At 32.0% G+C, this 15,474-nt stretch overlaps 1 protein-coding gene and 1 long non-coding RNA gene across 2 annotated transcripts in view; one reads left to right on the forward strand and one right to left on the reverse strand.

Moving 5' to 3' along the window:
• LOC143052116 (xylose isomerase-like) overlaps window positions 1-7,738 on the forward strand; it is a 32,419-nt gene extending 24,681 nt beyond the window's left edge. The window contains exons 11-15 of the mRNA XM_076225087.1: window positions 1,164-1,269; window positions 1,666-1,768; window positions 4,017-4,096; window positions 4,387-4,461; window positions 7,383-7,738. Coding sequence (XP_076081202.1) covers window positions 1,164-1,269; window positions 1,666-1,768; window positions 4,017-4,096; window positions 4,387-4,461; window positions 7,383-7,466 — 448 coding nt within the window. The 3' untranslated portion in view covers window positions 7,467-7,738. The remainder of the gene's footprint in view (window positions 1-1,163; window positions 1,270-1,665; window positions 1,769-4,016; window positions 4,097-4,386; window positions 4,462-7,382) is intronic.
• Window positions 7,739-14,312: 6,574 nt separating this feature from the next.
• The window catches only part of LOC143055429 (uncharacterized), a 55,635-nt gene continuing 54,473 nt past the window's right edge, over window positions 14,313-15,474 (reverse strand). Inside the window, exon 3 of the long non-coding RNA XR_012972038.1 lies at window positions 14,313-15,421. This is a non-coding gene — a long non-coding RNA (uncharacterized LOC143055429). The remainder of the gene's footprint in view (window positions 15,422-15,474) is intronic.

A 15,474-nucleotide genomic window follows, 5' to 3' on the forward strand; every position in this document is an offset into this window, starting at 1 on the left:
ATAATTGGGGTTCTTTGATATGCCAAATCTAACTGTGTTTGTAGATTCTTAATTTTTGGTCACGTTTTCAAATTGGTCTACATTAAAGTCCAAAGGGTCCAAAATTAAACCAAATTTGATTTTAACAAAAATTGAATTCTTGGGCTTTTTTGATATGCTGAATCTAAACATGTACTTAGATTTTTGTTTATGGGCCCAGTTTTCAAGTTGGTTCAAATCAAGTCCAAAATTATTATATTAAGTATTGTGCAATAGCAAGAATTTTCAATTGCACAGTATTCAGCAATAGCAAGAAATCTTCAATTGCACAGTATTGTGCAATAGCAAGAAATTTTCAATTGCTCAGTATTGCGTTAGCAAGAAATCTTCAATTGCACAGTATTGTGCAATAGCAAATATTTTCAATTGCACAGTATTGCGCAATAGCCAGAAATATCTAATTGCACAATATTGTGCAATAGCAAGACATTTTCAATTGATTGGAGTTATCTTTCTTTGTCCAGAATAGTAGTTGAGTCAACTTAAATCATTGTTTTATACAATATACAATGTATATTCACTTTTATTACCAACTGATAAATTAAAACAATCTTTACCATTCAGTGATAACAAGCACCTTTTGTTACATTTTAATATTTTATGATGTATTTAAATGAGTAGTTATTGTTGCAAACTCCATTAGAAATTTGAATTGAGTTCAGTTTTGGAAAAAGGGAAAGGGGGACGTGAAAAAACAATGGGGGGGTGGGGAGTAAATTTTTCTCATTTCAGATTTCATAAATAAAAAGAAAAATTTCTTGAAACATTTTTTTGAGAGGATTAATATTCAACAGCATAGTGAATTTCTCAAAGGCAAAAAAAAAATTTAAAGTTCATTAGACCACATTCATTCTGTTTCAGAAACCTATGCTGTGTCAACTATTTAATCACAATCCAAATTTAGAGCTGTATCCAGCTTGAATGTTGTGTCCATACTTGCCCCAACCGTTCAGGGTTCAACCTCTGCGGTCGTATAAAGCTACACCCTGCGGAGCATCTGGTTTTCAAATTACATAACTCAGTATGAATACCCTTTCAAAACATTTTTAAAAAACCTGTTTTTATACGTTTTAAGTTTGGAATGCTAGGTTCATTAGAATTAAAACCTTTTTCATTCATTTCAGGTTTGGAATGCTAGGTTCAATAGATTCTAATACAGGTTCTCCTGATTTAGGATGGGACACAGATCAGTTCCCAATGGATGCTAAAAATGCTACGATGGTGATGAAGGTTAGATTTTGTTTCTAGTGATGATGATAAAAGAGAAAAGTTTTCACATATAGTCTATTGACGATATTTTCCTATTTATATCCACAATGACAGATGAATCCAAACAAAACTATTAATATTTATATGGTATAGTATAATTGTAATGAATATATTTGTCTACTGTGGACAATTTTAAAAAATGAGATGCAAACATTCGTATTCTTCTTTTATTTATAACTGTAAGATTTTATGGAATATAAACGTGTCGGCAGACATGCGGTCCGATTTAAATGTGCTCTTTTGTGAATAAGCTGACAAGTGCGTATCGACTGTCTTTACAGTCTGTTATTATTTTCTAAACATGACCAATATATGAATATTGATAAGGTCAACATGTTAATTGTCTCTCTATTCCAGACAGTATTGGAACAGAATGGCATACAGCCTGGAGGTTTGAACTTTGATTGTAAAGTTCGGCGAGAATCTACGGACTTAAAGGACATGTTTATATCGCATATAGGTATGGTATTTATGATAGGAAAATCAGCATTCCGATATATTTTATAAGCTCCTCACTTTTTGTCATTTCCACTATTCAGAGAATACCAGCCTCCCCTAAAATGGAACTCTTACTTAAATTTCATATCTAATAAACTAAAGTTATGTTTTAGGTTTTACCTAGTATTTTTTTAATCAGTTGTGTTCGAAACTTTTAGCACTATAACAATCAAACAACAATTCGATTATTAGTATTCTTGTAGAAGTTTTTCAACAAACAAACAGAAATTGATATCATTACTACTATGGTACATTTCATAAACTTCAAAGCTATAAGTGATACGATATTGTGAAGTAAATCATTTTTGTTTTACGCGTAAAGTGCCAATGGTAAACTTCGTGAGATAATTTGTCAATTCTGTCCAAATGTAAATCATACTGCGAAAACGACATTGAATTGACAGATCAATTTCACACTTTTGTCTTTGAGGTAGAATGTTGATTGCTTGACTCCGTCATATCATGTTACCCAATTATCAAATGAATTGTGTATGGCCTTTTAACTACTGAGATCATTTCATTGCCTGGTTGACAAATTCCGTTCTATTATTCTAAATTAGACTTGAAAAATGTGTCTCGTCTCTGTGTTTAATGGAAATGCGATCAGAGTTGATGTTCCATGATTGAGACAGACTGTTTTCATTTAACGCTTATTATCTAAAACCAGCTTTATTACTGCATTTGACGTCGTTACGTTATCCAGCCATGCTTTGCATGTTTGAAATAGAAATTTACTTTTTGTATGACTTGCCAATCAGTGACTATTTATAGTTGTACTTTTATGTATTGAGTATATTGTTGTTTGTACTATATTTATGATGATTTTTTTCTACTACTATATAGTTCTTGTTTTGTACTAGATGACGTACTTTCCACGGAATTACAAATGTATAGCCCTTGGAAGTCTCCATGTAAAAAGTTCTTGTGTTTATCTTATTCTAGCATATGTCCTGGTTCAATAATGTATAATAGTAGTAAGTAAATTACCGATCTATTTCACAGTTTGCTCTTGGTGATCTACTGCTGGTGCCATTGTCGCCAATCTGTTGTCTGATTTTGACGAAAATTATGGCAATGTTAAAATGTTTATTTGTGTATTTCTCTGTCCTAAAAGTTCTTGCATTTATGTCAGGAAATGGCAGTTGGTTTCTTATAGTTCGTTTCTCTGTATGTGGCATTGTCTTTTGTTTTTTGTTCCGTTCGGTGCATCTGTTGTTTCGTTGTTTTCTCTTATAATTGATGTGTTTCCCTCGTTTTTAGTTTTTAACCCGCATTTGTTTTCTCTCAATCGATTTATGACTTTCAAACAGCGGTTTTCTACTGTTGCTTTTATTTCGAGCATTGGTTAGTTTGAAATTTCGTTACGTACAGCAGGTAAAAGTTTTAAGTATGCGTCCTAAATACAATATATCTTAAAACAATGGTACAATTAAAGCATTTGTTTTTGATAAACTGCTTTTTTTAAATAGAAAATATTAATTAATGACAATTTTTTTATTTTAATAAACTATTATAGAATACACCAATCCATGTCGTATATTTTTCTGGGTTTAAAGATATAATTTTTATTAGGAAAACCTATGGACTGTACTTCTCAGTATATTTAAACAATGTAGAGCACTTTAAATTACCACTTTCAGGGGGTAGTCTTGTTTGTCCAATTTTTATTTTTTTGTATTTATTGTGTATTGTCCTATTGTCCTATTGTCCTATTGTTTGTGGTTTTGTTGTTTGTGCTTTTGATCATGATTTGGTGTTTTATTTTTAAATAATACTCTTTCATTGTCATCTTAGTATCAATTTTTTTCATGGTGGATAATCAAGAAAAAGGACTTCAACCGCACCAAATTCATATAGCGTTATTTTAATTTCCAATGGTTTATAAATTTGAATTCTTAATGATAACTAAGTAAAGAGCGTTGTGCTTTTTTCAGATAAGTATAATTAATCTTGAGTTGAAGACATGTAACAATCAGCACTCAGATTATTTTAAAACAAAGGTTACAATCAATGCTGAATTTTGACCAATGGTTTTTATGTTTGCAGATAAACTGAAAAGATATCTGGATTCATTTAAACTACATGAATTAGTTTTGATGATTGTTCATAGCATTCTTTTTGTGTGCATTTTATTCTATAGTGAACTGTGCTTTTACTTTTAAGCTGTCATTTAAAATTTTAAAAAAAAATGTAGTATTACTTCATTGAAGGTGCGATGGATACATTTGCAAGGGGACTGGAAATAGCTGCTAAAATTTTAACAGACGGAGTGATCCCTAAACAAGTCAAGGTAATCGTTTATTTTACATGTTTTAAGCATTTGTTATCTAACGGTTAGAATTAGTTCTTCAAAAACATATTCCTTATATTGAAATTGACCCATCATTCCTACAACTATAAACTTCTTTAACCCCTTCTTAACTACATATAAGATACATTAGAAAGTGTAATATACTATTCCTTTCTTCTTATGTTCAATTATTTCCCATCTCTCCACACTTCGTTTTTTATTACTGATATGATATGACTTATTAGTATTAGAAATAGAAAAGTAGTACTCCTCCTCAATTTATGTTGCAGGAAAGATACAGCAGCTATGACACAGGTGTTGGACAGAAAATTAATAAAGTTCAAACTTCGTTCGAAGAATTAGAGGTAATTAGAATATGTTTATTGGATATAAAATGGCGTGGTTAATTTCATATCAGGGGAAATGGAACGGATAGAATATATCACCATGAATTATTCGCACAGTATAAACATTAATACTTTCATATAGCGCGAGGTTTTTCGGCCTTGGATGATATAATTTGGATCTTTAGTATTCCAACACTGTTGAATATAGGATTTGTAATAACACTGTTGAACATATGATTTGTAATGATATAAGGCATTTGTAAAATTTAAGAAATGATTGCTCCATAATTGGCCGTTTGATAATTGCTTTAAGTATCGCTGATATGTCATGTCATGTGAAATCAACATTTGTATGGGATAAAACTTTTGCAACACTTCAATAATGTGGTCTAAGAAAGTAAACAAAATAGTGGCAACTTCAAACTTTTATTTAAGAATTGACTGCTTCTTTTTATAATTTCATTGGGGTGTAAAAGCGTTGACCGAACTTCATTGTTTTATGAAGCGCGGAAGCACTTCATTCTAAAAATGTGCGCACGGTCAACGCTTTTACAACCCTATGAAGTTACAAAAAGAAGCATTCAATACATATAATTACATTTTTAGTTAGGCTTATCAAAACAAGATTTTTATCAAATTTTGATTTAATTTACCTGTGCGCTTTGTTGTGGGACCTCGTGTCATCATGAATGATAAGTTTTACTGTGTAATAAAAATGATTATGGAATAACGCGAGATTGCTGTGTAGCCAATCAGAATAACGTATTATAATGAAACATACATCTAATGTGATAATTTAAGTGTAAAATAGGTTTTTGTTTACTGATCATGTATTTTTAAATGAAATAAATTTACAAACATCAGTTTAACGAGTGAGAGCTACAAATAGGATACCTATCTCTTTAATCTAGTAAATTATACGCCATCACGAGTTGGTTGACCGTTATGGAATAACCGTTTCACAAATGATATCGGATATGTTCTTTACGTCGTTACTACAATCCCCTTCCCTTTCATGAATGTGACCTACCGAATTAGACTATTTACAGGATTTGTTATCACATAAGCAACACGACGGGTGCCACATGTGGAGCAGGATCTGCTTACTCTTCCGGAGCACCTGAGATCACCCCTAGTTTTTGGTGGGGTTCGTGATGTTTATTCTTTGGTTTTCAATGTTGTGTCGTGTGTGCTGTTGTTTGTTTGTCTTTTTCATTTTTAGCCATGGCGTTGTCAGTTTGTTTTAGACCTATGAGTTTGACTGTCCCTTTGGTATCTTTCGTCCCTCTTTTATAGGTAAACTACAATGCATATTAATAAGTGCAAAATAATTATTGGTTCTTGATATTGTTTAATTCAAACATATGACTTTATCATGATACCTATTTCCATAGCCAAATATTTCATACCACACTTTGTGATTACTCCTGTTTTTCAAGTAGCCTATCGAGCTACGTTAACTATATATATGATTCACACTTAGTTCATGTCTTTTTTGTGATAAGTGGATATTTCGAATACTACATTAACATTGTTCATCATTTTTATGTTATTGTCACGAGTGTTGACTAGCATATAATTTGAGTTGTATAGTCTTTAAATTAGTAACTGTTGAAAGACGATGAATGTCATATATCATTATAATCTGCCAGCACTTTGTATCCGTCGTATTACTAGTGTAACGTTAAAAGAGAGCCGCGAGATACCAAATACACTCCCGAATCGCAGACGACGCCATGGCATTAAAGGAAAAACGACTAAAAGACAAATAAACAAGCATCAGTCTACACTGCTGCTGAAAATTATTACCATCGAAAATGGGGGGAGACTTAAGTTGCTCCAGAAGTAAATACTGATCCTGCTCCAAAATTCATAACCGTCGGTTTAAATGTTAGCTATATATGTCGTTGCTTCTCAGATGTTGCAATTCAAGATTTGATGATAGCTTTACTAAATTTTTTCATTGTTGTTTTAATTTTAATCACCAAGAAAGTGACAGAAAATAATCAAATATTTCCCTAAATTTTGATACCCAGATCAACGTTTTAGAAAATATTTGCATCAATATGCATTCAATATTACCTCCAAGTAGAGAAATGTATAAAATTTCTAGATCATGTCCACTATGCGGAAGTTGTAATCCTAGACATTTGGTTTAATCAGTCCTTCACTATTTGTATACGATTTTGGAGTTTCAATTATTTATGGCCTATGGCATTACTGAAAATACATAAATTGTCGAATTGCGCATCTGGTGCAGTAAAATTGATACCGTTTGTTGTTACTTATAACAATTTATGACATGTTTAATTATTCTTTGATCTCGTCTAATGAGGCAGACTTTACAAAAAGAAATAAAGTAGATAAATAAACAGTTACGTCATATCGCCAAATATTTTTGTACTACTTAGTTTTATGTAATAATGCAGCCATTATACATGCTACCATTGTATACAAAAATTAATTTTGCATGCGATTTCGAAGTTGCTGTAGTACTGAATTTAATATATTTTAATATACGCATTGCTTCTGGTAAATGACAGTTTAAAGTTTATCATTGGTTTCCATCTACTAATAACAACAATGTGTGTATAGGCAGCAACCTTCAATGTCAGAAAGTTATCACTCCGGGGAAATATATAAGAAATACTTATAATTGTGTTTCCTGGATTAGTTAACACACTAACCCAGTTTTATGAATCACTAGAAGGATACGGTTGAAACAAAAGCAATTCTCTCTAAAAAATATTCTTACTAGCATTATAGGTGTATGTTTAATGCTTCTATTACTACAGTAAATATACTACTGTACAAAAAAATATCCGCCGTTGTAAAATATAAAAACAAAATGTGCAATGCGTCTGTGTCATAATAAATAACGCTACTGTGTAATTTGTGACTATTATTTTTATAATAACTATATATTGTGTTCTATTTAGGAATATATAATGAAGAAAGGAGAACCAGAAGTTGCATCAGGCCGACAAGAACATTATGAATCAATGCTCAATTCTTACATGTGAAGATAATTGTTTAATTTAGCTGTTGTTAGTAGATATCAGAAGTAGAGATTGATTTAGAAACTGGTACTTAGTTCTGTAGTAGATTATTCATTATTGGATTATTTTTATCAAAATGTAAAATTCATTATATCGGTTTTGTAGTTACTTAATATGTTCCCATTCGATGTATAGTGTTTAATGAATTATATTGCAGTTCAGAGGTTTCATTTATTTCTGAAAATGTACAATTTAGTCATTTATGCCAAGTAAATCAAAATTCATTGTGTTCTTTATCTGAGATTCTTTTTAATTTCCTCTTATTTGTCTGGCAGTAAAACCAATCTTTATTAGTACTCTACTCATAATGACGTTTGTCATAACAATTGTAGGTCAGTGTTATGATTTACTGATTTTATAACTGATTTTAATGTCTAGAATGACTTAAATCAAGACTTAAAAAATAAAATGGGTTAAATGTTCTTGTTAAAAGCACAACCTGTGGATATGCTTACATTCTCAAACTCCGATGAAAATACAAGTTTACACTATGAATTGTGAATCGAGAACCAGTTGGTCGAGTGGTATGTATCGCTTTGGTAAATGAAGAACACCACAACTACTGTTTCCAGTTCTTAAATATTCGGCTTACTTGCTAATTTTTTTTCAATCCCCGATTTTAATTATTCGGTTTTAGTTTGTTATCCCGATTTTGTTTTTTGTCCATGGATTTATGAGTTTTGAACAGCGGTATACTACTGTTGCCTTTATTTACGTTATCCAAAGGGTTATTTATATTAACAACTGAGTTTAACCCACCATTTTTTCTTAAAATGTCCTGTATCAAGTCAGGAAAATGGCCATTGTTATATTATAGTTCGTTTCTGTGTGTGTTACATTTTAATGTTGTGTTTCTGTTGTGTCGTATTTCTCTTATATTTGATACGTTTCCCTCAGTTTTAGTTTGTAACCCGGATTTGTTTATTCTCCGTCGATTTATGAATTTCGAACAGCGATATACTACTACTGCCTTTATTTAATATCACACACCTAAATTAAGAGGTGATATTAATTAGAGATTGTACGTCCATGATTTGGTAACTGTATCAGTTTTGTTTAGACTTTGCTGTGTATGTGTCAGCTCAAGGGGAACCAATAATGGTAGGTAAATAATGTTTGACACTCAAGTATATTTGTAATGATAACTGCATTTCCATTACCCCTGTCTTTTGCATAGTGTATATGTGAAAGTTCGTAATGTGGTCAGGTTAAGCGAATCTATTTATTGTAAATCAATTATATTTGATAGTAAGCTGTCATAAAAGCATAGACATGTCTCATGTTCAATGAGATAAGTTTAATCTGTTCTCGGGCATGGTTCATTGAACATTTTAGAATTTCAAAATTGGCAATTTACTGTTAAAATAAAAATACGCAACCGCAAATCACATGTCCAATTAAAGTAAAACACAATACAAAGAAATCAAACCGACGAAAAGACAAACAATAAAAACACAGATCGAGCAGCAAAAAAAATAAATTAAAAGCAGTTGACCTGAACTAAAGTGTCTGGATGGGTAAGCAATTACTGTTCCTTCAATGTGGTACCCATCGTATCGGCAATGCCAAAGGATACTCTGTTGACACTAGAGAGCTGCAATAAGAGAAAAAGGGACGGTTCTGTGAAATATATTATGAAATAAATGATTTCATCAAACCGTCTTTATAAAGATGAATTTAGGAGATATGGCATGCTATAGCCGAACAATGAATTGAGAGACCAACAAAGAACAATGATATAAACAATTTAAGGTCAACGTAAGACCATAAACAATGAACAAAACCCATGAGTAGTGTACACTATATTAGGCTCCAGCATGACAAAAAGAGAAAAACAAACGGCATAAGTCATGCTACCAGGCTGTTATATTATTGTACAAACTTTATCCAAATTCATAAATTGGTATTTTCATTGCAAAGCCATGGAGAATTTCATATTGATATATCGTGCAGAAAACTGTCGTTAGTTTAAGGTGTTTGTTAACCTCTTGTTTTTTACTTGGGTGTGTATGTGCGTTCTAGCGTTGGTGGTGACTTTTTGACATATACTTTGCGTAATTTGATTCATACACACAGCAACAGAACACGTCACTTCACCAGCAGATTGATATGAGTTTGTGTTGAAATTGGTTAAAATTCATGATTGCCCTCTGGCAAACTATACTTTCAAACCATGGGTTCTGGAATATTGCGCGACCTTTCTTCTGATCATTGATAAAGAAAATGTTTAACCTCGAATTACTGATATTTGATTGCCCTTAGATATTCAAATATGTTCATATAATCTAGATTCTATATTCTAGAATAAGATCCATCAAGTTATGGACAACTCATAGGTTAGCCAAACCCGGATCAATAGATTACAAAGATGAAACTATTATAGCACATATTATTAATAGTTCGCCTACTATATCAAAGATCTACAAGAGAGTATGCCAGATCTATATGTAAGAAAACTTTGAACGTTCAAACAAGACAGTTTGTAAACAGAACAAAGAGTGTACTAGATTTATTATCTAAATATTTATTTTTAGGGTAACTAAATCTGATAGAGCTTTATCTTATGTTTAAAGAATTTGTAGTATTCACATTTTATTTCCAAGCATGGTTTTCATGTGTGATTATCTGGCATCAACATATTGTTTCATTATTGTGTATGATGCAATTGTTCAGGTTGTTTAGATTTCCTTATCAAAATGTTTACAGATACCAAAAATTAACACACAAAAAACAGACAAGGCGATTACAGGTCAATATACGGTACGAAAACCATTTAGTAGAGCGATAATAGAAGATCTATTTAAGTCGTGATGCTACTGAGAATTGCAAAATTTAATAAAATTAATCCACTGACTGCTAGTTATTCATTTACAAAAAGCAGCAAAGATCAGTGAATAGTAAATATGTTCAAAATATCACAATAAGCACAAATATGTATCGATACTGCTGCTGACATGAAACAATAAAATATAAAACAAATAAAAAATAATATGGTCAATACCTGATGTTATATTATACAAATATACCATGCCCTTCTTTCTATTTTAATATGGTAATCATTGGTGGCAAAATAAATTAAATGAAATGCAGTTGATACACAAGTCATGAGTTAATTAGTCTTTTTACTGTTATTTCTGTCGCTCTGTAAAATTCATATAACTTTCATTCAAAAAACATCAACACTTCGTAAGTTGTATGGACGTCATCACGGGTTGATTGACCGTTATGGAATATCCGTTTCACAGATGATTTCGGATATGTTCCTTATGTCGTAACTATAATCCCGTTCCTTTTTTTTCACAAATATGACCTACAAATGTACTCTATTTACCGGCTTTGTAACAACATGAGCAACAAAGCGGGTGCCATATGTGGGGCAAGATATGCTTTACCTTTCGGAGCACCTGAGATCACCCCCGTTTTGTTGCTGTTGTACCCCTATTTGTGACATTTTACCTATTGTGTCTGTTTGTTTTGTTCACACATGGTTGTCAATATAATGGAATTTTATGCGACTGTCATACAAGTGAGAGGTTTAGCTAGCATTCTACATTAGAAAACGCCAGTACCGAGTCAAGAATATGACAATTGTTATTCATTCGTTTGAACTATTGAGCTTTTGATTTTGCCATTTGATTAAGGACTTTCAGCATTGAATTTTCCTCGAAGTTCAGTATTTTTTTTATTTTACTTTTTTCAAGGGTCTGAATTTTAGCTATCAAAAGATCATCTTTCAACTAAAACTCTAGTTAATCTGGAATTAAGATAGCTTCTTTTTTAAAAAATTATCTGATTTGCATATGTGTAACAATCAATATGGTCTTTCTCTGAAATTATTGCTCCTCTGAAATCTGGATTGCTTCATTTAAAAATTCTGATTTTTAAGTTCTCAAAAAAGTTCTGGTCGATAGACATCACATTCAATACAATATTTTTACTAAAAACCTTTCTTCCTCAAAAATTCGTATAGCTCCCATTCAAAACGTTATTGTTGTTATATGTCCCACACAGCAAAGATCGTCTTTCTTTGAAACCGTTGTTTCTTGGAAATTTATGTAGCTCCAACAGAAAAATGTTCTGGTTTGTATAGGTGTTGCAATGAGTTTCTTTCACTGAACGTCTTGCTCCCCTGAAATCCAGGTAGCTTCCATTCAAAAATTCTGATTTTTAGGTTTTAGGCAATGTGCTATTTGGTTGTCTTTATTATCTAAGACTTGTCATTTATTGATTTCCTTGTTAATTGTTTTCATGTTGATATACGATAAAAAGACAGTTTTCCCTTTTACTAATTATAAGTGAATATTTAAATATAATAGAGCCTTGATGGTTGTTCAAAACGCATTAGTTTAATAGTCTGAGGGAACAAAAACATGTTTAATTTATAAACAATACAATCATCGAGTCTTTTCAATATATATTTGTTTTTTTCCGTATCATACGATTGATTGTTTTTTGAGGTGTTACAAACATCAATAATCGAAATTTTTATCTGACTTTAGGAATCTGCAATTTATATAAAGGGTATACTCTGATGATTTTCTATAACGAGTTTGTTTTTCTCTCTGTTAACACAGCATCAATATTTACGACTTATAGATAATATTGTTAGTTTACAAAAGTGAAAAGGACAATACGTCCTCCATCACAATTGTATGTTTATGTAATAGCATCAGTGAGCTAGCACTATCAATCTAAGTTTATTCTCTGCAACACTAGTGGTTGTAAGCAGTTAATGCAAACCTATTTACGCATAGAAAAAACAACAAAGGGCTACTAGCTCACATGTTTCATATCTTACATGCTTGTTCCCCTCTAGTAAGCATCAAACAGTTTAACTGTTCGATCACTCAGAAAATTAAGTTGGCTCAAATCTACAAATATATATTTGAAAAATACAAAACAAAAATAAAGTTTGAAAAGTAAATAAAAGCCTTTGACCAGGTGGACAATTTTGGCACAATTATACACATTGTGAATAGGTGTTAACCCTATATACAGTCAACTTGAGTATTTCCATAATGATATACATTCTTAATTTTATGAACATATATGACAAATTCATGATAATTGGTTTCTCGCTAGACATTATTGCTGTCACACAGTGAATACAAAGCTTGAAGAAAATCTCAAAAGTCACCTAATACATCTTATATAACATAACAGTGTTTTTTATAAATTGACTTAAAAGAAGGGTATACAAAGTGCACCCTAGCTCAAGAAAACAGTAACAGCATCGTGGCTAAGGACATAGTAATAGTCTGTAGCTACGTCTGGTGTCGTCAATGAGTAACTTACGTCTCATGTTGACATCATACCATGCTGGTTGTACTGGGTAAGAGGTCCATCTCTGGGATTTCTTTTGAATGAGGTTTTAAAACTTAGTTTGCTAGATGTTCCTGTTATATCAAATAACGTTTGAATTTAGCTACATTTTTGTTTTTTAAAAGTTTTATTGAGTATTAAAATAGTATATACCACACTGAAAATACTATTCCCCTTTCCTCTTTAGAATCCTGTTCATATTAAAGTTAAATTCGACCAGAATTGTCACCAAGGCTTTCTTGGATGTTTTTACTCTGACGCTGTAATTAGCAAATTGAGAAATTCAGGGTCACTCGGATTCATGACTTTCCTGTCGTAAATAAATAAGCACCCATAAACATGTTAAACCCCGTCATATGCTTAATGTGTCTCACCCAAGACTGTGTATTCGATGATATTTTAAATTTTGAAAACATGTTTTATTCTGTTTTCATATGTTGTTATTGACGTTTACTTATTTGAGTATATGAGAGTACTCTGAGTTTGGTGCTATGTGTCTCCTGTCAGTGTTCTACATGTTATTGATATTTTAGTCCGGGAAAACATTATTTATTGTTTTTGTTTAGTATCTGAAAGTAATACTATTCTAGGCTGGTGCTTTGTGTCGCCTGTATTTGTTTTCTTAGTTGTTTTAGTCTTTCGTGAAATCTGATGTGACCTTTCCAAATTATTTAAAGTTTGTTCCTATGTTGTGCAGTTACACTACTGTCATGGGCAAAGGAGTTGAGCAATTAAAATCGATACATCATATCGCTGCGTCAGTCTGTCCCAAATCCGGATCCTGTTAATCAATAGCGTAAATAAAAAATTGTTCTAACGGCTCTATTTTTTTCGATTCTTTAAACTTTCTTATTTATATATTTAAAATAGTATATTAGTACAAATGTTTCTTTGTAACATTTTTTTTCAGTATGGGTTGGTAGTTTGGTTGCTTTCTATTGGTTTTGTTTCGTTGGAGTTTGTTTTGCTTTTCTTATTGCCAATGTTTTTTATTATAAAACACCTATGCAAACACGCATCCCATATAGCCTGATAGGACAACAGAGTATAAATGACGTAGCTTAATTTAAACAATAGTTATGTCTGTATCTACAAACGTAAATGCTGTTCGTTATTATAAACTAAATCTCTAATAGTGAAGATATTTTATTTTCCTAAAGTTGGCCTTTATTGACGTCCTTACAACCCTTATTGGTTGACAACATAAAGTAAATTTCCTATTTCAAATGTAGTTTAAGGTTTGTAGATAAAGCATGCCATACACGTAACCATGTTTGCTTCCAGTGCCATAAATTTAATACGATCTTGTTACTATAACTCTTGTCGTATTTGTTGTCTTTGTTATATGTAAACGTCGTAGACTTTTCCTTATCTGTGTCCTGAACTGATCACTTAAGGCAAAGTATATCCAAAAATTACAGGCATAACCAAGACACAACAGGAAGTTGTGAATACGGACGGATAAGTGATCAATATCCTCCGGAATTACAATCTGGTCAGTCAGAAATCTGTGAAAGTCGAAGGCGAAAAATATGGCCCCAGGTAGCTCGACAATTAGGAATATTCCAACAATTAATGTTATCATTATTGTCAACCGACGCTTCCGCCGATGTTGTTCTGCTGTTGCCATGGAAACTTTGTTACTAACTAAACTTCGAACTAAATATATAGTAGAAAATGTTATAACAAAACATGGTATAATCTGAATAACAATACATCTTGTCATATAATAGTACATATGATAATGTTTCAATGTTCCACCGCTCAACCAAGAGGCATGGCGAAACAAGCAGTAGTCTGGGTCTTTTGTATAGTCTTTACAGTTCGATGAATCGACATCTGCGGCGCGGGAAAACTCAAAAACTACATAATTTGGAGAGAATATTGCAAATCCAACTATGTATATAATTACTGTAGCCCAATACGACATTGTTTTTGTAAAAATTCTCCTAGACCGGAAAGGAAAAGCCACAATGCTAAACTTTTGTATGCCTAGAAATGCGGTCAGATATACGGACACTGTGTGAAAGGAAACTCCCAGGTTCTGAAGCAGCATATATACCGAGCATAAAGGATATGGAAGTACTTTATTGACATTATCACTTGTAAAGTAAAAATACGGATGTAAAACGTTAGCAAATAGTGACGACATCGAGTCCGATACAGCTAAACCAATCAAAATGATTGTTGTTGGCGACCGTAGGACTTTACTGGTAAATATACATATCACAAAGAGATTAGTACAAATTGTCATCAATGTGACAATCGGACTTAGAACAACTTCCCAAAGTATACTGACGTCACGAGAAAAATACTCATATTCACATGTGAGGTTGGTATCACTTACACTGTTGTATAAATCTGAACTATGACTGCTGTTTTGCAGTACAACTAAATCCTCGTAATGCATTGTAATGTATATACGACTTAATTGTCACAGTATTTTGAGTGAAGAGATCGTAGCATAGAATTCAATATAACTATTTCCTCTGTAACAGTTCACTTTTATATTATTCTCATCAGAGATTTTGTGCAACCATCGTACTTGTTTAATTGGCTTTTTCTTCTAAGTAAAAACTCTCAGAAGAACGTTCTCTCTGAAAAAAAAGAAGATAAAACATGATGAATGGTTTTAGGTCAGACTCATCAA

This window comes from Mytilus galloprovincialis, chromosome 1 (assembly GCF_965363235.1).
Source record: "Mytilus galloprovincialis chromosome 1, xbMytGall1.hap1.1, whole genome shotgun sequence".
Classification (NCBI taxonomy): domain Eukaryota; kingdom Metazoa; phylum Mollusca; class Bivalvia; order Mytilida; family Mytilidae; genus Mytilus; species Mytilus galloprovincialis.